This window comes from Ambystoma mexicanum, chromosome 1p (genome assembly GCF_040938575.1).
Source record: "Ambystoma mexicanum isolate Mex_15411 chromosome 1p, UKY_AmexF1_1, whole genome shotgun sequence".
Lineage (NCBI taxonomy): Eukaryota > Metazoa > Chordata > Amphibia > Caudata > Ambystomatidae > Ambystoma > Ambystoma mexicanum.
In genome coordinates, this window is record NC_090921.1 from 19,163,263 (window position 1) to 19,187,049 (window position 23,787).

The 23,787-nt window shown below is 47.7% G+C and overlaps 1 protein-coding gene across 1 annotated transcript in view; it reads right to left on the reverse strand.

The window, feature by feature from the left end:
• Positions 1 to 1,864: 1,864 nt before the first annotated feature.
• Positions 1,865 to 23,787, reverse strand: part of LOC138564106 (zinc finger protein 436-like) — a 79,270-nt gene continuing 57,347 nt past the window's right edge. The window contains exon 3 of the mRNA XM_069642886.1: positions 1,865 to 12,126. Within this exon, the coding sequence (XP_069498987.1) occupies positions 11,135 to 12,126 (992 nt within the window). The 3' untranslated portion in view covers positions 1,865 to 11,134. The remainder of the gene's footprint in view (positions 12,127 to 23,787) is intronic.

Sequence of the window (23,787 nt, forward strand, 5' to 3'; positions counted from 1 at the left end):
TGCACGGAAGCTGGATAGTACCCATACTCCTTAAAAATTCTCAGAGAACAGTACAGACAGACTCAAGGCCAACTTCAAAAGTAGTAATTGACACTAGACCATTGAGGTCATGATGGATCCCATTTTAATTGGTGGAAAGCTGGTGCAAAGATGAGCTTATCCACACCTGGTTCTTCAGTCTGCGTGCTGCTAACGCAGGTGGAACATTACTGACGGAGGTTAGAAGCCAACCAATTGTAGGGGACCATGCAGTTAGGGGTCCTATAGTTTGTGTAGCCAATGGGATGTCATACATTTAGTGACGTTCATAGTGGCCATTTTGGAGGAAGGGCTTAGTTGCCCCACCTGTTGTTAGTTGTCCTATTACCTTTCTCCGTTACTCCATACAGATATAGTACCTATGCTTAGTTATTCACTTAGACCCAATCCCGCTTCCCGATAAGTTTCTGTAGTTTGACACATAAGAAGAGGTTTGTAATGACGCAGGTCAACACGTCAGCTATGACCAATTATGGGTATAAGAACCCAACCCTTTTATGAAGTAGAGTCAGAGTATCGAGCGATTGCTGATGTTCGTTGTACTCCCTGTTCTAAGACTTGCATTAAAACAGACACATTGTGCCAAACTATTTGTGTCGTCTTGATTATTGATGTATGAGTAGAACTGCATCCCCACCCATCTCCAGGGTATTGCTACTCATCCTCCAGTTCAATATGTTATATGACAAGTCATTTGTAACACGCCTGTACACAAGTGTGTCTTGCCTTCGGGTAATCCCTCCCCAATTCCAGAGTACCATCCACCCAGTTGATCCTCCCTTGCTAGTCCACCCCCAGGGTCGGGCTCCAAAAGTGATGGCCCTCCCAGGCCACCTGGCTGGAGGATCCCCAGGAGTGGGAAGGGAGGAAGCCTCAGGTTTTTCACAGGAGGTTACTCCTTTCTCTCTCTTTTGCTGTCTCTCTCTTCAGTTGAATTACCGCATACCTGACTGCCTCAAGCACTGTTCCTCAGGAGGGGCGTTGAGTTTAATCGGCTTTCCTCTTGCCTCGGAGTGGCTTAAGCGACTTTTCAGTTGAGCTCTGTGTCAGCCTTCCAGAACTTTTCCCCTTAATTCTCGTAGCTCGGTCGGTGTGGAGTCGCTGAGTCGTCCTTTCTGCTGAGCTCCGCTTTTGCCTTCCGAAGGTCATTCGTTCGTTATACTTTATTTGACAAATTTGCCTTTAGCATTCATAAATCAATCCATCAACATTCAATTAAAACGTTCATATGGTATCTTGTATACATATTTCATACAGCACAAGTAATATTAAGAAACCCTAAGAATAAAATACATATAATTCACATCTAAAAGCTAAAGGTCTTTTGGCTCAGACTTTGATCAATTGTTCGATGAAAAGATTTCTTCTTAACCATGCTCGATGAACAAATCGTGCTACAAAGTATATATCATTGGTGGTTTCAGTTGATTGACATAAGCCAGAGGTTCCACGGCCTTATTAACACAGTCTTTTCTAAACAGTGGTAGCGGATACAGTCTTCTCAATGACTTGAAATACTGTATCTACTACCTGTGAGGAACCCTGGGGCATCCTCGCTTCTTTTCCCCTGGTATCCTCTTCAGAAGTGGCCAGGGAGAGGCCATCGCTTTTGGATCCCGACCCTGGGAGTAGATATGCGGGGGAGGATCACCGGGGTGGAGGAGACTTGGGGAGTGGGGAGAGGGGAGAGGATGTCCTTAGGTGATATGAAAAATAGAAAAGTCAGAACGACTACCCCTTTCTCAATCCGCTTTGTTTCAAAGAACAGGTGTACCGCTTTCTCTATTATCAAAGATTGTAAATAGATTGCATATGTTCTCTCCACATTTCAAATGCAACAGATTTTATTAATCATTTTCTACATCAACATAAAAACAATTAAGATCACTAGTGTGTCCTTGAGTTATACAAACTTTCATTCCAAATGAGTCCTATTGCTTTAATGCAAATGCTTTACACAAAAAGTGAGATTAGTACGTGACAGATAAGACAAAAGCATGGCTTTGACCTAAACACCTATTTACTTTCCCCCATTTCAGACCATAGGGTGTATTGTCAAGACAAGTACTTCCATGGCAGGCTGCCAGGGGGTAGGGAGTACCCTAACAAAAGGGGAATGGCCCCAGTTGTATAGAAACAGGGCCAGGGGATTCCCCTCTCCGCTCTTGCAATCACCCTATGATTATTCAGCCTATAAATATCAGTTTCCGTCTTGTCCTGTTTCCCTCTCCCCATTTGCAACATGTACTGGGACGAGGAAGAGAGATTGCCCATGTGAAAAGTACTGTGAAGAATTAGAAGAATGGTGAGGCCTACATTCTACCACTAACATGTCCCCTTAATAGAGTCAGCCACTTGACACTTAACCATACACACCTGACTCTATTTGACCCTCGGTTAAGGTATTAAATGTGGAGTTCTGCCAGAGTAAATGAGCGAGCTGGGGTTGCTCGATGGATCGTGGAAGCCAGGGAACAGGAGGCTGCAGCTGGAAGAGCCAGGAGGATCCGTAGGAGAATGGGATGACAGAACGCTGACCCAGTGTGTCAGAGGGTTTGCAGCGTGGCAAGGAAGCCGTGTCTTCATGGATCCAGATAGGGAAAAGCTATGACCTGTTGGCTATATCCAGGCCAGTGCTCGTTCCCCTGGGATGGGTGCAGGTGCCAGGGGCATCTGAGGGGCAGGTGGGCAGACCATGACCTTGATACACACATCCCGAAGAAACTGCCCACGCTACTTAGTGAGAACCTTGAGAGAGAGAAACTCAGTAGTGTGCGGGTGGCTGGAGGGGTAGCCGTAGCAGCGGAAGGTCAAGCAGCATGATAATTGGAAAGCGAGAGAAAGCAAGAGAAAAAAGGTATGCGCGCGACGCAAAAGCAGAAAAAGCAGAAACAGTGAGTTATGAAGAACAGAAAGAAAAGAGAGGGTGCGATCGACCTGAAAGAAAGAAGGAAAAGTGAGAAAGGTGCAGGCAGCACAAAGCAAACAGAGAGGAAGTGTGCAAGAGGCACGGCAAGGTACAGAAAGAGTGCAGCAGGCACGGAAAGGCAGAAGATGACAGAAAAGTGTACAAGAGGCAAGGAAAGATAAAAGGTGAAAAGGGAAAGTATGCAAGAGGCACAGAGTGGCAAAAGGTGCCTGAAGGAAGATAAAGGGGGTCATTACGAGGTTGGAGGTAACGATGGCACTATTAGCGCCATGGCTACCCGCTTACCGCATACCGGTTCCGGGTTCCCTGAATGGGGAATTACCGGGCCATTCCAACCTTGGAGGACCCGGTATTTCCCCATTCAGGGAACCCATCCCTATTCCCATTCGAGCCCCCATAGGGTTCCGTGGAAATAGGGACCATGCTAACAATAATGTTAATAACGGGCATGTTGTTAGCATGCTGTAAAACCAGCCGCCCTTAGCAGGACCCGCTAAAGGACCTCGTAATGCGTGGTAAGGGGTTTAACAGCACCAGCACCTTTACCGGCGCCATTAACCACTTACCGGCAACCTTGTAATGATCCCCAAAGAGTGTAAGGAGAGGGACCAGGTATCAGAGTGGTCGCGCATAGGGAGGCGCAGAAGCCCTGCATTCTCTAAAGTCTCTTATACTGCCCCAGTGTTGACCAAAGGAGGTGTACAGCGCCACTTCATAGAAGGAGGAAAAAGGGGGAGCTACACAAGGTGAAGTGGGAGCAAAATCCTCCAAAGTGAAGGCAATTCTGTTGCAATCTCACCTGAAGGAACTGTGCTATGAGAGGTACATCCTGAGAAGGTGAACTTTTAAGTGAACCTTTTTGATACAAGAGGGGGCTATGCTTGTTGGAAGGGAACCCTGAGAGGCCCAAAGGAAACTATGAAAAACACTGTTGTAGGGAGGAAAGGCAGAGGCTTGGGGAAGGGAATCCTTAGAGGCCTGAAAGGAACCGTGAATCTTTATTTAAGACAAAACAGGGCCTAAGCTTGGGGGGAAGAGAACCCTACAGAGCGTAAAGGAATTATAAAGCAAGAAAAAGTTAATCCTTTTGAGATAGAGAGGCCTGAGCTTGGGGGAGGGGATCCCTGAGAGGCCCAAGGGAAACCAGAAGAGACATTGTTGAAAAGAGAGATGCCTAGACTTGGGGAAGAGAACCCTTAGAGGCCTAAAAGGAACTATGACTTTTTGTTTTGGGAACCAGAGTGGTTAGAGCTTGAGGAAGGGAACTCCAAGACACCCAGAGACATAGAGGCTAAGCCGGCCCACCCGAAGGACCACACCAAAGGACTGTCCCTCTCATGGCCTGTCAGGGCATGGAAGGCTATGAGTTGTCACATTCTACTGAAGCTCCGCGCCACAGTCATTTCCAGATCCTTTCTCCGGCTCCCAAGCATCTATCCGGTAAGCCAATGTCTCTGGCTCCTATTGTTAAATTGCGCTGCTCTTATGTGACCTCAATCCCACACTCGACGCCCTTCCTCCCAATTACTCTCTACACCTCAATACACCCGAGACCATCTCCCAAGAATAACAACGTCACCAGACATACCACAGCCCTCCGGGCCTTAGACACCCATCCTCCACCACCCGCCCGTCCGCCGTGCCCAAGCACCAACGCTTTATCCATTCAGCCTTGTCCTCCCCCTGTACTGGCCTGCTTAGACTCCTACACCGACGAGCATGCACCTTCCTGCCACATATCCCCCATACCTCCCGCACTCCACTCCATCTCGACACCAGACGATATCACTCGCACAAAGCACAATGATTACCTCACACAACCACCAGTGCTGAGGACCCCCACAGCCTCCTGCCAGAGGCCCTTGCCCAGCCCTGACTCACATGCATGGCTACACATGGCAGCTATAAACTACACTGGCCACCAGTAGTCACCTCCCCCACAGCACCCAACACTCCCACAATCTATCGCCAACAGAAACACTTGCCTAGGAGACAGGCTTATCACACCAGCTAGTCCTAGAACCAAGACTACATCACCTTGGTAGGTTCACAAGCTAACTAAGCCCACCACCCAACACAAGGACTCCACTAAAGTTGTACCTACCCAGCAGATTAGACATACACTTGCCACTCCTCGAAAATGCACTCTTATCAATGCACGGTCTATCCCGGAACATGCACTAGATATTAATGACCTTGGGGGTCATTCCGACTCTGGCGGTAAGGGGTTAACGGCACCAGTAAAGGTGCCAGAGCCGTCAACCCCTTACCGCCTCATTACGAGTTCTGCTCGCAGGACGCGCTAATGGCGCCTGGTGAAACCGCCCCAACGGCCCCATTGTTAGCACCCTCCCCATTCCCATTGAGCCCTATAGAAGCTGAAATAGGAATGGGGTTGGGTTCCTTGAATGAGGAATTACCGGGCCCTCCAAGGTCGGAATGGCCCGGTAATTCCTCATTCAAGGAACCCAGACCCGGTACCCGGTACCTGGTATGGAGGTAGCCATGCGGCTAATAGAGGCATGGTTACCTCCATACTTGTAATGACCTCCCTTATCTCTACTCTCAACCTCGACATTTTGGCAATCTCTGAGACTTGGCTGCACACTGCATCCACCCCTGCCCTCTCTATTGCCCTCCTCCCTGGATACACCATCTATCGATCGGATAGATCCAACAGCAGAGGTGGTGGAGTAGCATTCATAAGAAAGGACTCACAGGGCCTCATTCCAAGTTGGGCGGTAAGGGATACTGGGCACCGGTAAGGAGACTGGTGCCGGTAATCCCTTAGCGTCCAATTCCAAGGTCCCTTGGTGGGGACCGTAAAGGACATGTGGTCGGACCACACGTTCTTTACGGGACCCGTTAAGGGACCTTGGAGTTAATAAAGGGCCCGCAATTAGCGGGCCCGTTATTAGCGCCTTCCCCCTTCCCATTGATCCCTATGGGGGCTCAAATGGGAATGGGGAATGGCTTTTGGAATGGGGACTTACCGGGTCCACCTAGGGCGGAATGTCCCGGTACGAGCCCCCTCCATCAGACCGGACACGATTTTGGAGGCAGCCATGGCGCTAATAGCGCCATGGCTACCTCCAAAGTCGTAATGAGGCCCACTGTCTATTAGAGAACTAAATTCCGCCCTACACGATAACGGCGACATCCTGACTGCCAAACTGACCCTTCCCAAGTCAGACTCCATCACGCTATACACCATCTACCGCCTGCCAGGACCACCTATGTCCTTTGAAGAGAACCTCATCTACAGCCTGAACTTCCACATAAAGCCTACTTCAAAATCGATCCTCCTGGGTGACCCTAATGATCCAGCAGCCGCCTCACTCTCCAACTCACTTAGAGTCCTGGGCTTCCAAAAATGCATCAGCACCTCCACGCACAACATAGGCCGTACCTTAGATTGGATTGCAGACCTGAACTGTAACGTGTCTATCCTTTCTAACAGTCCCTGCCCATGGTCAGACCACAACATTAAACAGTTCTCCATTGCACCAACTGTGCACATGGCTCCTATCTCAAACCCACTGCCCCCTTCATTTGCCTGCAGTGTCAAAAATCTCCTCAAGGCGCGCCTTGCGCTTGTGCTCAACTCACTCGTGCCTGAACCTCCATTTGACAATTACCCTAACACACTCGCAGACCTGTATGCGAAAACCCTAATGGCTGCAATTGACACCATAGCCCAGCTCAAGCCTCGGAAATCGAAACCATTGACACACAAAAATTTGTGGTTCACACCCGGACTCCTAGCACTCTGCACAAATAAATGGCTAGCTGAGGCAAACTGGAAAAAAATCACCCTAAGATGCCATAAAGCTTCTATTCACAGCAGCTGCCAAACACTATAAAAAAAGCCATCATCTCTGCTAAATCCTACACCTGCAACACTTGCATTGCCAATGCCATATGTCAGGATGTTCAGGCCTTTGGCCTCCCTTCCCCACGTTTTCAGCATGGGACAAGGCAGTGCACTCGAGCTTAGCCGAGTCTCTGGTTTATGCAGCACGAGGATACAGTTCAATCATTAGCATCAGGGCTTTCCGTGCCCAAGTCTCTTTGCCTTTCAAAGTCTCTTTATTCAGAGTGTCTGATGCGATAAACAAACAATAAGTCCTTTCCTCTTTCAGATTTTCGCAAGTACCTTAGGTGATTCACTATTCACCTCGGATCCCCCTCAGCCGGGCTTAGATCCTCTCAACACAATGGGCCTCATTCCAAGTCGGGCAGTAACCGAGCTGGAAAAACCGTCAGGTTGCTGCTGGACTTGGAATGAATTAACACCTCTGTGATAGCCGGAATCACCGGGGCATTACAACCCCGGTGACCCGGTAATTCCGGAGGCGGAATTCTGTAAATCCCCATTCCCATGGAGTCCCGTAGGACTCCATGGGGATGGGGACAATGGAAACACTTGTTCCGTCTATGATGGAGCCGGTGTTTCCATTTCCGTCTGCAGGTGAGCGACACCTCCCGCCTGCAGAACTCGTAATCTGCCGGTCCACAAACAACGGTGGCGGCTGGTTTACCGCCACCGTTGTTTCCGGACCGGCAAACTCTAAATGAGGCTCAATGTTTGTAATTTATTTATGCATCCCATTTCTCGTAGGATATTCTTTGTCGGGTGACTCACGGTTCACCCCCAATTCCCCTCAGCCAGGCTCAGATCTTGGACCCCCTGGGCCGGGCTCAGATCTCAGATCCCCCTCAGTCGGGCGCAGATCTCGTTTTAACACAATGTTTAATTAGTCTCCCTCTGCCGGGCTCAGACTAATTCCAATTTCCAAAATAACTTTACACAACTTTTAGCTGATCTCCCTCAGCTGGGCCGGACCAACTTTATATGCATTTTCATCAACTATCGAAGACTTTCGAATGTGCACAGGATTTTGGCTTGACCCATTGCTCGACCATTTCGATGTCACAATTCTTTAGCACTCTTCACATTTGCCACCTTTCAACTGGATACCTAACAGAGACTTTCGAATGATCACCCACGTGGTGCCGGTATCTTGGCTTCAAAGTTCAATCACTCATCTGACATTTAATTGTGTTCTCGGCTCTTGCCACTTGTGCTTCATACAATGTTCTCTTTTAGTTTTTACTATACAATGTTGCCGCTTGCCCCCTTGGCTGCAACACAGACCAGCCTGATATCAGTCTTCCCAACTCACCGGCTGTGCTGTCTTCACTGGCGCTGCTTTGTTGTAGGAGCCAAGGACAGAACCACAGCAGCAAACGATTCTCCCTGCCTTGATTATCATCACGCGTGAGCCCGGGTACCTCCGACACACAATGCACGATTCTTCAGCCTTGATTCCTGGTCTTACGTTTTCTATTCTTGAAGGTTCCTGAAAGTAACAGCCTTTCGTTTAAAAGGTCAAGGGCTCTTCCCTCCTTGAAATCCTCTTCAGATCTGCCATCTTTCACCTGGTATTAAACTGCCATCTTGGAACTGCTGTTGCCTCGTGTGCTTTGCCTTGCTCAGAGTGGGCTTTCGTGCTCCGCCTTTTATCCGTGTGGGGAGGTGTAATGGAAGTCAGGTGTGTGTAATGGTCAGCAGTAATTACCTGACCATTGCATTGGGACACGTCAGGTATACGGCTCGGGTATTAGTCTGTTTTTTCTTGTAGTGAGCTGTCTGTGAGGAAATGTTTATGTTGGGAAATGGTGTAATGGTCAGCAGTAATTACCTGACCATTGCATTGGGACACGTCAGGTATACGGCTCGGGTATTAGTCTGTTTTTTCTTGTAGTGAGCTGTCTGTGAGGATATGTTTATGTTGGGAAATAGTAGGAGGTGAGTTCCTAAGTATCCCACTTGGTAAGATGGGGTAAAGGTGTTACAGGGAAGGGGATACCGCGTCTTGCCACCCGTCCCACTTCCACTCCCTGAAGTCCCCTCATCCAGGTAATCTTCTCGCACTGGTCCACCACCAGGAGCTGGATCCAAATGTGATGCTGTGTCCTGGCCACATGGATCACAGATCCTGGGGACTAGCGGGTGAGACCCCTTCAGGTTTCTCACACTCCACTCCCAGCTCCCAAAGTATACCCGTGTTTTACTTCTCCAACGTCTCAGAAGACGTAGTCAAATGACTTCTTAAAGAGCTCAAACAATCTCTTTGCAGGGAGACATCTTCCCTGCAAGACTCATTAAAGACTACTCTGACACACTAATTCCCCCCATTACCTCCTTCATCAACGTCTCCTTCTCTACGGGCATAGTCCCTAAGTCCCTCAAGGAATTCTGGGTATTCCCCCTCATTAAAAAACCCTTGCTAGACCCTACCATCCCTACCAACTACCGTCCTATCACAACTGTGCCCTTTCATGCTGGAAATCCTGGATTGAGTAGCCTACCTGCAAATCCAGAAATTCCTTGAAGCCAATCATGTCCTGGGTATGCGTCAGCCAGGATTCCGGCCAGGTCATGGGACAGAGTCTGCACTACATGACCTCAAGATCCAAATCGATGAAATCATGGATGAAGGTAAACCTGTCCTGCTGCTCGTCCTCGACCTATCAGCTGCGTTTGACTTAGTTGACCACAAGATCCTAGGGCAGCATCTATCTTCCTCAGCCAACTTCTTTAGCGAGGTCATATCTTGGATCTCCTCCTTCCTAGGGGACAGATCCCTCAGAGTATTTGCTGAGAATGCCAGCGCCCCACCAGCCCCAATCAATTGTGGTGTCCCCCAAGGATCATGCATGTCCCCAACCTTGTACAACATATTCACAAGACCACTATTTACCCTCCTAGACTCCATTGTCATCTCGTATATAAACTATGCTGACGACACGCAGATCCAACTGCCCCTCTCAGGCAACTATCAAGATGACTCTACCACTCTAAATACCGTCTACCTGCCCATTCAGGCCTGGACGGCCACTCACTGCCTATGCATGAATGATGAGAAGACTGAGCTACTTCTTCTAGGACCCCCTTCTGTGATCAAGAAGCTCGATCCCCAATGCTCCTCCTTCAACATTGATGGAATACCAATTCCGGTCTCACCCTTCGTGAAAACACTGGGTATATACTTTGAGGCCACATTGTCCCTTTCTCGGCACGTCACAGCTATTGCCTCATCTGCCGCTTACCCAACTAAGCTAATAAACACATCCAGACCATGCCACGCTCCTGACAGCTGCCTCACAATCGCCTGAGCCACTGTAGAACCCAGGCTTGACTATTGGAACACCCTTTTGGCAGGCAACACTGACTTCAATATTTGGAAAATGAAGGTAATCCAAAACAATGCCCTCAGAGCAGCACTGAATATTCCCAAAAATGAGCATAGCCCGGCAGCAACAAAACAAGCCCACTGGCTCCCCATCCGGGAGTGGATTATCTTCAAAACACTCTCCTTCACTCACAGGTGTCTGTCCAAGGATGCGCCGCCATACTTATCTCAAAAAATCAAAAAGGCAGCATCCACCAGACCCACCAGAGCAGCCGATGGCCACCGCATCACAATGCCCACATTTAAACGGGCCAAAGCTGGAGGATCTAGCATCCCTGCCACTACGGCCAAACATTGGAACCTCATCCTGCTCACCCTACGCGCTGAGCATTCCTACTCGTCATTCTGGAAAGCGCTAAAAACACAATATCTGCACTGTCTTTCCAAGTAACTGGTCAAGCAACAGCACCTTGATGTCCCAGGGCTTAGAGCACTTTACAAATGTACAAATAAATAAAATGTAATTTGTAAACTGTATTGTTCTGTTGCATTGAACTATTTGAGCCTTGGTTTGCATTTCTGTTTGAACCACCGTTTTTCTTTAAGAAGAACTAACATCAAATTTGTTTTAAGAGTGAGGGCAAGCATAGGTTTTAACACAGACAGACTTTGGTTTTAGACTCAAGTACCTCAACGGCTCTTAGAAGCATCAGTGGAGGGAACATCCCCATCAGAGTTAGGGCCAGTTAGGCATTGCACCAACCCTACAAAGTTTTATAATAAAGGTTTTCAAAATGTTACTTTTGAGTCTGTGTCTCTCTTGATACAATGCCTTGCTCACAGTGCTCAGGGATAGATACCGTACTACATCGGGTGTGATGCCAGAGTACAGTGCATACCACACTCTGTGCACTCACAGCGCTTCTCTGCAGTCTGGAAGCTCTGGTGCCAGCTCAGTGATGTCCGGTTACAGAAGATCTTGCTGCACTCTGTGCATTCCCTGCAGGTGGACGTTATGATGTGTTCTTGGGTGTGAGGCGTTCTTGAAGCTTTTCGCACATGCTGTGTGGGATCCCTGATGTTTCCTTAGGCTTGAGGTGTAACTAAAGTGCTTTCCACACTCTGTGCACCCATAAGGTTTCTCACCAGCGTGGGTCCTCTGATGTGTGCGCAGACCTGACATAGAAGTGAAACTTTTCTTACACTCTCTACATGGGAACGGTCTCTCCCCTGTATGGGATCTTTGATGTTTCGTCAGGTGTGCAACCTGACTAAACTGCTTACAACACTCTGTGCACCTGTAGGGTTTCTCACCTGTGTGGGTTTTCTGATGTGTTCTCAATGATGAGAGGTCACTGTACCTTTTATCACACTCTGTACACTTGTAAGGCTTCTCTCCTGTATGGGATCTCTGGTGGGCCTTCAGGTTCGAAGCCTGTCTAAAGTTCTTACCACACTCTATGCACTTGTATGGCTTTTCGTCAGTGTGGATCCTCTGATGCCTTCTAAGAGACGAGCTGTTAACAAAGCCTTCGTTGCACTCCATACACTGGTGTGGCCTCTCCCCGGTGTGGGATCTCTGGTGCGCCTTCAGGTTTGTGACCTGTGTAAACTGCTTACCACATTCTGTGCACTCATAGGGCTTCTCACCAGTGTGGATCCTCTGGTGTGATCTCAGATTTGAATTGCTATTGAAGCTTTTCTCACACTCTGTGCACTGATGCAGCCTTTCCACTGTGTGAGATCTCTGATGTACCTTCCAGTATGAAACCCGTTTATAGAGCTTACCACACTCTGAGCACTCGTGGAGCTTCTTTCCAGAAAGGATACTCTGATGCACGCACAAGTCTGAACTAGAAGAGAAGCTTTTCACACGTTCAGTCCGCTGGTACAGTTCCCTCCCAATCTGGTTGCTTGGGTGCATGTGCCAACTCTTGGTTTTGGAAATGAGCCGATTATCTGTTGAGAGAAACAGAGGATTATGTTATGCCACTGGAAAGCCTAAAGATGAATGCACCTAGTGTTGAGATGACAATCTGTGTGATCCTGGGGAATCCCTCGGTGCATTGAATGGAACATGGAAGTGAAAAAGCAAGGGTCTGACACACATGTGAAAATGTAGTGCAAGGAAAATGTATCTGATTTCAAAGAAATAACACTTTCTTCATAAAAGTTATGCAAGAGTAACATTCAATTGTTAAAAGCAAATAGTATCCACTTTGAAATATTACACATACATAGCAGGTTTTTCTCTAAAAAGAGCTACTTTACAAATCTCTCTATGATTCATGACACATGAAGTGCTGGGCTCTGATCATAAAGTACGGAAAGGGAGGTATTGTATTTCCCAATAATTTAAAAAGAAGCTAAAGGAATTTTTTCCTCAGTGTTTGATGTTTATTTGATTTATTCATTTACTACACGCCCAGACCCTGGGGTATCACGGCATGGCTACAGACAGCTTTAGAACATAATTGATTATACAATTGTACAGTTATACATGGAATTATTACAGTAGGCAAAACAATATGCAGTTCACTCAAAACATTATTTACAGTTGAATCAGGTGTGCTTAGTTCTAATATTGGTTGAATAACCAGGTTTTTAGCAGTTTTTTAAAGCCTGGGAGGGAGGTCTCGTTTTTTATAATGATAGGGAGGGAGTTCCAGTGATTAGGTCCTAAAACCTGGAAGCTGCTACCACCTGCTCTGGTGTTTTTATATTGGGGGTCATTAAGAGTAAATTGTCGTTAGATCTTAGAGTTCTGGTGGATTCTTTTTTCTGCAGGGCGTTGTTGAGGTAGATCGGGGCTTTTTTAGCAAGACATTTGTGTGCGATACAGAGAGTTTTAAAGATGATTCTGGCTTTGATAGGTAGCCAGTGGGCTTCCTTCCTTGTCTTGGTAATATGATCAGACATTTTTATCCCTAGTGCTGCTCTTAAGTCCCTGTTTTGAATCAATTGCAGTGTGTTGATGTTGGTGTTCGAGGTCCCTAGCAATGAGACATTGCAGTAATCTAGCTTGGACAGTACTAGGGCCTTGGCCAGGGTGAGACAATTTGTTGAAGTCAGAAGTTGTCTGCTCGAAGCTATGAGTTTAGACATGTACGCTGAGGTGAATGAGAGCGTACTAATATGTTTGGACATGGTGAGGGTGGAGTCGAGGTATACCCCTAATGTTTTTACTTGCTTGAGTACTGAAATAGGAGTGCCATCGATATTAATTGAGGAGTAGTTTGGATGGAGGGCAGCTAATTTGGAAGGGGAGCTCACGATGAGAATTTCCGTCTTCTCATCGCTGTGGCAAAGACTATTTAGAGCCATCCAATTTTGTATAATGTGTGAATTTTATTAATAGTCGTAGTGTCTTGGTCATAGTTTCCTGAGATGGGTATGAGGATCTGGGTGTCATCCGTGAAGTTAGTGTAGAGGACACCCATATCATCTAGTGCTGAGAATAGTAGTTTGGTGTAGGCAATATAAAGAGTGGGAGGGAGACATGATCCTTGTGGTACTCCAATGGGGAAAGGGATGGGATCGGCAGCTTCTTTACCTATGGCTACTCTAGAAGTGCGTTCGGCAAGAAATGATTTCACCCACATAGTGGCATCGATAGAGAAATGGAAGTCTTTGGTCCACGAGGTTGAAAGCAGCGGAAAGGTCTAACAGCATGAGGATGCAAAGTTTCCCTGAGTTTCTGATAGTATCCATTTGGATTTTCAGATCCAAGAGAGCCGTTTCCGTACTATGATTGGGTCTGAGGTCAGATTGTCTAGTTCCGAGTAGATGGTTCTGTTCAAGATGGGCTTGTATTTGTGTATAGGCTATTTTATCTATAAGTTTGAGTAGGAATGGGATCGTTGTTATAGGTCTGTAATTGGTAGGTACTGCGGGGTCCAGAGATGGTTTTTTCAGAAGTGGGGTGACCCAGGCTTCTTTGATGCTGGTTGGGACTGTGTTGGTGAGGAAAGAGGAGTTGACAGAGCTAGTGATGGTAGGGGTGAGGGAGGGTGCACATGCTTTGACTAGTTTGGCTGGGACGTTATCCCCTTCACAAATGGATGCTTCTAGCTTGGAGATGGTGTCCAGAAGTAGTTATTGGGAGACAGGTGAGAAGTGGAATAGGGAGTTGGTATTATCATTAGCTGGTGGAGGGGGGTTGGTGGTTAGAGTATTTTTTTCTGCTAGTAGCAGTCTTTTGTTACTTATTTTATTTTGTAGTACAACAATTTTAGAAGCATGGGCATCTTGAATAGTAGTGCACCGCTCTTAGCTTGAGTTGGTGTGAGTCGCAGTAGGGGTAGGATTTTCTAGTTCTCTAACGATTGAAAACAGTTCTTTGGAGTCTGATGCGGCATTGCTGATGCGTGTATTATAGGAGTTGGCTTTATGGGAGATAATGGCTGTTTTATAGCTTATGTTGGCATCCTTGAAGGCTTTGGCAGAGTCAGGCATGGGATGTTGGGGTATTACTGTGGCACTTTGCGTCACCCGGTGTCCAATCAATTACTACCGAACAGAGAGAGAAAGGCATGGGTGCTGGGAAGCAGACAGTATGGTTACCATGGGAAGTGTAAAGAGTTCCGCGGCACTCCCGTTAGGTTTGTGCTCACTAAATACCCTAATAAAAATATAAAAATAATGCATTACCTGAAGCACTGTTTATTTTTGCGTTTTCCAACATATAAATCATTGAAGGCTTGTTTTACTAAATTGAGTCAGTCATGAGTTAGCATGCACAGTGAACTTCAGACATTTGCGTTACTGAGCCTACTTGTGCGAGCTCCACCTGGGGGTGTCCTGTCTGTGGGCCTCATCACGACCTCGGCGGTAGCGGTAGCGCTATTAGCGCGGGGGCTATTAGCGCGACCGCCATAGCCCCCGGCGCTAATAGCGCGGGATCAGGAGTTGGGCGGACTTGAAAGTCCCCATTCCCCATTGAGCCCATTCGGGAATGCCCCATTCCCCATTGGGCTCAATGGGGAAATTTCGCGCTCATACCGCCGGCGGATTTCCCGCCGGCGGTATTAGCACGAATTCTCGGCGGATTTCACACCAGCTCAGAGCTGGTTTGAAATCCGCCGAAGCCCTGATCCGGCGGACCCTTAAATCCGGCGGTAATAGCGCTACCGCCGGATTTAAGGGTTACCGCCGAGGTCGTGATGAGGCCCTGTGTCTTTAAACCCAAAGTTACAATGTGCTGTGTGAGGGGTCAGAAATGAGAGCAACACATTCTGTAACAGTCTTTCTACAACAATATCCCTGGTTTAAAACACTGTGGGCCTCATTACACGGTAGGCGGTGAGCCATGGCTCATGCCGGTAAAATACCGGCACCGCCTTGGCGGAAAGGGGATTTACCGCCCCATTCCAAGGTTGGAGGGGCGGTAAATCCCCTTTCCGCCATTGCCCTTCCCCATTCCCATTTCTGCCCCATAGGGCTCTATGGGACTGGGGAAGGCGCTAATTACGGCACCGCAATTTTGCGGTGCCGTAATTAGCTCCGAGGTCCCTTAGCGGGTTGGTATTTAACGCCTGCAAAAAGCAGGCGTTAAAACTCCAACCCGCTAAGGGACCTCGTAGTACGGCGGTAAGGGTTAACGGTCACCGTTGCCATTAACGGTGACCGTTAACCCTTACCGCCGTCCGTGTAATGAGGCCCTGTGTTTCTTTAACAGTCCTGGATGCTTTGCAAATTGCTTGGTATACTCCCCTGCCAGGTTTCTTTATGCAGTGCCGACTGCCTGATGTACTCTCCTGCCAGGACTCTTTATGCAAAATCAACTGCCTGGTGTACCCGCCTGCCAGGTCTTCACTTGTGATTCTCACTTGCCTGGTATACTCTCCTGCCAGGGCTTCTTATGTGTTCAATTGGCTGGGGTCTTGCTTTGCCAGGGCTTCTCATGTGTTTCACAGTTTCTATGAATCACTAATACAATATGTATTGCTCTTGGCTTGGTAAATAGGTTTGCAGTAAGATTTGTTTAAGATATGGAAAACATCAGAATTGTAAAGACTGTCGACTTTACAAATCAGAAAGTGAAACACTAAAACACCTAATTCTGTTCTGTCCAAATCTTAAAGCCCTGAGTGCCATTCATCTATATGACCAAATTACGGACTTGAGAGATCTAGAGGCCGAGCAATGGTGTAAACTGATATATGGCTGTCGAAATGTAAAACTACGTTATTGTAAAGTTTCTAGAGGCTGTATTAGAAAAACTGAAGAAAACGGGATGAAAGATTAAATTGCCAAGGACAAAGATGAGTAATTAATTAAGCAATAAACCCTGAGCCATGGGGGCATTACTGAGTTAGGTAATGCCCCCCGCGGCGAGGGGTTTATAATTATTAGTATCCCGGCCCGCCAGACCGGGGTACTAATAGCATTTTTTCTGTTCTGAAAAACTTTTTTTTAAAAATTGGCCAAGGAAATGGCCGCCGGGAAGGGAGTCAGTTTTCCCTTTCCTAGCGGCCATCGGGAGCGGACGCGCTGGGGACAGAAGTGTTCCCAGTGCATTCGCTCCCGAAAAGGAGAAATATGAAGGTAAGTGGGATTGGGAGGGCAGGGATTGGATTGTGAGCAGGGGAGGGGGCAGGCTAAAAAAAAACAAAACAAAACCCTACATGAATCCCCGGCGGGGGACGATGGCGGCCTCCAGCTGTGTGGAGGCTTGGAGCGGGGATGGCCCCGCTTCGAGTCTCCTGATTGGCTGAGGGGCTGCCACGCCTCCCCCCACCGGGAACAAAGGAGTGGAATCACGGCCGAGGGATTCCCGGCCAGGTAAAGCCCTGGTGAGGGCCAATCAGAATGTTTGTTACATTCTGGTTGACCCTGCCGGGTACTAAGAAGAGAAATGCCTGTAGAAACTTTTTTCAATTTATTTTAAGTTTATCTCATTCTAATGGATGTAAATGGGGAAAAGTTTGTAATAAACTATTTTAAACTAATCATTTAAAAAAATACCAAATAATGACAAGGCATCAAAAGGTTAAAAAATAACCTTGGGAACATAGGGTTCCAAAATGGACTTCAGGAAATTAGACTGTTGAGAGAACAGTGCCTGTAGACACTGTCTCTCACTCTATACTGAGCTGCTGGATGCTGTTGGGTTCGCATTGTGCGCATAGCCAGCTTCAGAGGAACGTCTCTTGAAGCACCAGCGTGCATCAAGCCGAACCCCAGACAAGGCCTCCTGCCAGAAAAGTAGACCCGTGGTGAGTCGAAGACTCCATCTCACCGAGCCCCCAACCTCTAGGGTAAGAGAATACAGCTCGCTGCTGCCAATTTCTAACAGGCATAAACGTGCTACCCTGGTCAGTCTATATTTGTTTAGGGATTAGCACCTGGGATGGGTGAGGGGGGGGAACCAATCCGGTTACGCGGATCAAGGGCTGAAACCCGTAATCTCAGCCCACGTTCCACAGAGCCTGCAGGCTGCCTCCTCCACCACGGGCCGTCATATCTCCCCGCAATCCCTCCCATAACTTTTTCTTTTAAATCCCCAACTCCCCTCTCTACATACCTAACAACTTCCCTTTTCCAGCTGCCATGGCCATAGAAAAGGGGCTCTGTACGGAGTCCTGATTCTATAACCATAGTGGCCATCTTGGTAAAGTATTTTCCTTCATTCAACGGGACGAGCACGGCGTCCCGATGAATGAAGGAAAATAAAAAAAAAAATGTAGCACCCATGGTTTCCACTTTGGTAACCCAGGGTGCTAATGGCGTTAATCCCCCGTTCCAAGGGCTCCAATTGGGGGTTACAGCTTGGTGCCCTCATTATAGGCCCTTGCTTCGCTCGTGCCGATAACTTGGGCTGCTGGGCCGTTACCCACATTTCAGCCCCTTGGAACGTGGGATTAACATCATATTAAATGCTTCAGAGTCTGCTGGCTCATATTATTTCTCAACAGGAAAGCTTCTGGATATCTTGTGGCATAATCGACAATAACTAAAATAAATTGATTACGCAACATTGATGTTTCTAGGGGTCCCACTATATCTATCGCTATCCTAGAGAAAGGAATGTCAGTAATAAGGAGTGGTTGTAGATGGGCCATTAGAACCCCTGTCAATAATGGGGAGTGGTTGCAGTGCAGTCAGCTGACAATTGTTACAAGTTAGCTGTGCGCCCTATTCTGCACGAGAACTGTAACATCAGCCAGATAGTCTGGGTCAATGATTCCTGCCACCAGGTCCAATCCATATCTCGGGGCTAGTCCTGATTTTGATGCTGACCTGATGTATGTTCCCGGGGGGAGGGATAACACTAACCCAGTGAGAATTACATCTTTCGCCTGCCGGAATCACCACTTCAAAGGGACTCTGTAAATCAAAGCTAATTGACTTGGCTGTGGAAATCATAACTGCATAAGCCTTGGGACTCTGTTTTGTGAGCTGTAGGATTCCCAACCTTTATCAGTTGCTCCTTATCCCACTAATTATTCCATATGTGGTGGGTAAGAAGAACAGGGACTCTTATTTTCCATCTTACAGGATTCTTTATTCCAATAAAATCTACTAAACGCCGAACTTTCCCTAGACTATGGATTTTCACTACCTAACCAAACTAACTAGTGTGCTCATCAGTCGTCTGTGAGAGTCAAAACCCAATTCCGTCCTCTGTCCAAAACTAACCTATCCTGGCCCTGCTACTATTCAGAACAACTAGTTCAAGTACAGGAGAATGACTCCATTTGCCTGTGAGGTGTTTCTTCCACCAAGGTCACGTTAATAGTACATCCTTAGGTATTTCTTAGTGATTGTTTTTATCAAGTCCTTTAGCTCAATTATTCGATTGTTCCAGATTTCACTTGTCTCTTTCTTGCTCTTTCTTCCTTTCTTCTGTTTTCTTTATCTCCTCTGCTCAAGATGATCCCTTGCCGTCCACGAGAAGGGATCTTCTGTGCACTTAACACTTTATCTTGACCTGGATCAATATGAGTGTTCCAATAAAGAGCTCCACTTTTCTCATATACACTTGACACTTTGGGCCTCATAACGATTTTGGCGGTAGCCATGCTGCTATTGGCTGCCGCCAAAATTGAGTCCGGGTCCAGGTTCCCAGAATGGGGAATTACCAGGCCATTCAGAGTTCGGAGGGCCCGGTAATTCCTCCCTCCAGGAACCCGAGCCCAGACCTTCCCCATTCCCATTTCAGCCCCCATAGGGTGAAACCAGACGTGCAGAGCGAGTCCCGCGAGGGGACCTCGTAATGTGGCGGAATGGTGTTGCGGCACCCGTTAACCCATTCCGACACTCTTGTAATGAGGCCCTTTGTCTTCACTGGTACGAGTATTAGTATTCCAGTATTGAGTATTAGTATTCCAGTATTGAGTATTAGTATTCCAGTATTGAGTATTAGTATTCCAGTATTGATTGTTATTCTCTTTATACACTCTTGACCCATTGGGCCTCATTACACGGATGGCGGTAAGGGTGTACCGGTACCGGTATTTTACCGGTACTGGTAAATCCTTACCGCCTTACTACGAGGTCCCTTTGCAGGTTGGGGAATTTAACGCCTGCTTTTTGCAGGCGTTAAAAACCAACCCGCAAAGGGACCAGGGAGCTAATTACGGTACCGCAATTTGCGGTACCATAATTAGCGCCTTCCCCATTCCCATAGAGCCCTATGGGGCAAAAATGGGAATGGGGAAGGGCAATGGTGGAAGGGGGAATTACCGCCCCGCCAACCTTGGAATAGAGCGGTAATTCTCTTTTCCACCAAGGCGGTGCCGGTATTTTACCGGCTAGCGCCATGGTTCACCGCCATCCGTGTAATGAGGCCCATTGTCTTTACTGGAGGGAGTGTTTCCAAAATTCCTGGAATGATTCTCACTCCTTCTGTGTACTTTTAACACTTTGGGCCTCTTTACAAGTTTGCTGGTACAGTAACAACGGTATCAGTAAGCTTACCGGTACCGTTGTTACCGTACCGGCAAACTACAGTTTCTGCTTGCGGGTGCCTTTTCGCCTGCCAGGTCTGACCTGACGGGCAGACTGGCAACCGTGTGCAGACCATGTCGGATACGCCGGCACCATCCTCAATGGTGCCGGTTCATCCGGCCTCCCCATTCCCATTGAGCCCTATGGGGCCGCAAAGGGAATTTGGGATTAATTATTACCGGCACCCGGCAATGGGGAAATACAGGGTCCGCCAGGGCTGTAATGCCGGGCGCAGGATTCATTTACAAGTTAAGGGGCCACCTGTCGGTTTTACCAGCAAGTCTACTGCCAAATTTGTAATGAGGCTCTTTTGAACATGCCAGTTATTAACGTGGGCCCCCCAACGGGTCTCCATTCTCGCCATTACATGTATTGCTTGGCTATAACCTCACTGAGCTTTCTGATAGACTGGGGACCTCTTCTTAATTTGTCAGGATAGTTTCTGCCTTGTTTGTTTCAGTGTCGGTCTGCTTACTCTGTAATACCTTGTATAATGACCTCATGCTGGCAACAGTAAAACAGACAAGTGATCACAGTTCAAGAGTGTTTATTAAACAGTAAAGTGGGTGAGATAAACGCCTAATCTAAACCTAAATCTAAGATGGGAGGCAGCAAGCTAAGACCATCAAATAATAATAAGGCAGTCCTCGTGGCGTCTTGTCAATTAAAAAGGCCCTATACAAAAAACAACTATTGCCAATTCTTACCGCTAAGTTACAAAAATAGTGTGCAAATGTGTTCACAAGAAAAGAAAGAAGTGTTCACAAATGATGTCAGGGTGGTTTAGCCGAGGTCTCCCTTCCCCACTTTTTCTAGCACGGGACAAGGTGGGACTTAAGCACAGCACACTCGAGGGGTTTCGCCAGCACAAACTTACAGTTTGTTTCCAAAATTTCAGGGCCTTCTGTGGCCAAGTCTCTTTCATACAAAGTCTCCTGCCTCAGAGGACCTGATATGCCATAAACAACAAAAACAAAAGATCCTTTCAGTTGTCTTCACGGCGGGTTATTTCCCGTCACCCATCCATCCCCCTCAACCGGGCTCCGACCCTTCTTGCAACATGAGCCTCCCTCAGTCGGGGTCACTACGGCCCTTCATTCAAAATATTAGTGCAACGTGTACCATTCAAGAGTCTCATTGTCGTTTAAAACAACCTTTCACTGTGGACATTCCTCAGCGGGTTCGGATTTGTCATCACAATGTTCACTTTGTTTTATCACAATGCGGGATTCATTTCCCTAGCTTTCCTCTTGGTATCCCTCTGTCGTGTTCACATAGCCTTTCTAACACAGTGCACAATTCTATCATCTCATCAGAAAAGCGGGCTTTCCTTCCCCTAGCTTTCTTTCAGCATCTCTCCGTCGGGCTCACACTTGCCACAGTTCATGAGAAAATCACTCTAGGACTTCTAGGTTCACTTCTTACCTAAGTCTGGGTCTCATACCCCAGCCAGGCTTTCCTTAAAGCCCCCAGCTAGGCTTCACACAGTTATTTTAACACAATGTCCTCAGGGTTGTAACTGGCCACCCTAATTCCTAGGCATCCCTCAGTCAGGTTCACATTTGCCTCCGGTAACGCAAGTCACTTTTTTTTATCAGCGTATAAAAGACTTTCGAGTGTACAAGGGCTTTTGTAGGACCACTTTGACTTCTTACGCCGGCCTCTCCTAGGGCCTCTGGGTATTTGCAGTTTTAACAAAGGGGACATTTCAGGTTGCTCTCTTCCGTGCTCAGACCTTCTCGCTCTCAGGTTCTCCCTCTGCCAAGCGCGGACCCCCAGCTCCCGCTCTTCCGGACTCGGACCTTCTCACAATGCTTTAGGGTCTCCCTCTGCCGGATGAGGACCCTTCTTCAGTTTGCTCCAAAAAAATAATGGACTTCCAGCCCCAGAATGCATTGCAGTGTATTTTGCTCCTACCTCAAAGCTCCCCAAAACGGCAGTTGCAGGAGTCTGAATGGGGATATGTTCTGAGGTCAGGGCTTCATTGCCTGCCCCTCAGAGACCTAGACTTGCCTGCTGGGACCAGGGGAGGAGCACTGGTGTGGCACCCCCAGGAGATCCAAGCTGCCCATTCGTTTTGGCTCATGAAGGTACAGATCTCTCCCCTCACTGTATCCTCTCCTGCATTCAAAGGCGCAGTGTGGTAGTTCCCGCCTCCTCCAGGACTCCCAGGTTCTCTGCAGTTTAAGTGATCTTCCTCTGCCATCTCGACAACTTCCAGCATACCCAGCTCGCTCCAAGTGTGCTCTCCGGCTCCACCTTGTATACTTCCTGGGAGTCTCAAGTGGTGCCAGGTGTGAGTAGTTAGAAAAGGAGGCCTGTCCTTGCCTGGCCTCGTTAGCGGGACAGTCCAGTCTTAGTATGGCATAGTCTTTCTTCTGTCTCTCAGTGGTGTTGTTAGAGATCTTAATTCTTTCAATTCCCCTCTTCTTCGTCTCAGTGTTTGTAGAGAAAGCCAGTGTGGAGGGGTTGGGGGAGTTGTGGTTTTTCAGATTAATTATGGAATAACTGTGTAAGTTTTTTTTCAAATAAATAGAGTGAGCGTGTGGCGGTAAATAAATGTGTTGGTGTGGTTTTACAGAAAGGTATGGTGGCATAATGGAAATGGTTTGCCAATATTCTATTTCAACTGAAGGAATGTCGGGTAGGGGTATATCTGAGACAGGGGGAATAGTCCTGCGGTTGTAATACACGAGATGGTAATTGCAATTTCTTTCTCCTGGTTTTCCCACGCCTCCTTTCTGAGTTGGTACTTGTTGGAATTCGGGGGTGGGGGTACCGGGACAGGATTTAGAATAATCGATAAAGGTGGAAGAAGTGTCAACATGTGGGAAATACCACGTATCGCAATTGGATGACTCACCCCATTCCCTGAGGACCCTTCTCCCAGGTGATCCTCCCGCACTTGTCCACCCCCAGGGTCTGGGTGCAAGGGCGATGGGCATGCCCTAGCCACCTGAGAAAGAGACCCCCAGGGTTCAGACAGTGAGATATCTTCAGGTTTCTCACACTTGGAAGAAATGGTCTTGGCATCGTTCATGCAACTCCAAGTGTACTGCGATGCGGTCACACCACCACTTATCCGTCTCTCAAGTTCAGGACATCCTACGACCAATTTAGGCTTCTGCGTCCTCTCTCCCCTCCAGTGACATGTGTCAGAGACTGTGGCCCTCATTACAACTGAGGTGCTAAGTGCACCAACTTTACCACCATGGTGTAAACTATGTTTACACCATGGTGGATGGCGGATTTACCGCCCCATTACAAGGTGAGTGGGGCGGTAAATCCCCATTTCCCATTTTCCCTTCCCCATTCCCATTTTTGACCCATAGGGCATAATGGGAGTGGGGAAGGCGCTAATTACGGCACCGTAAATTACGGTGCCGTAATTAGCACCAAGGTGCCTTAGCACCATGGAACTTAACGCCTGCAAAAAGCAGGCGTTAAGGTGGGAATCAGGCGTTAAGGGTTAACGGTGGCGTTAACCCTTAACGCCTGAGTTGTAATGAGGGCCTGTACGTCCGAGTCACTCTCTTGGTTTTCCTTCAAGCTTGTTCGTACTTCCTGGGCTCTCTCACTTTCGAAGGTCTCCGCCACCAACATTTACCATGCTGCCGCTGGACTTCCCCAGCGTAGTGTCAAAGTCCTTCCTCTTTGTCTATATTACCC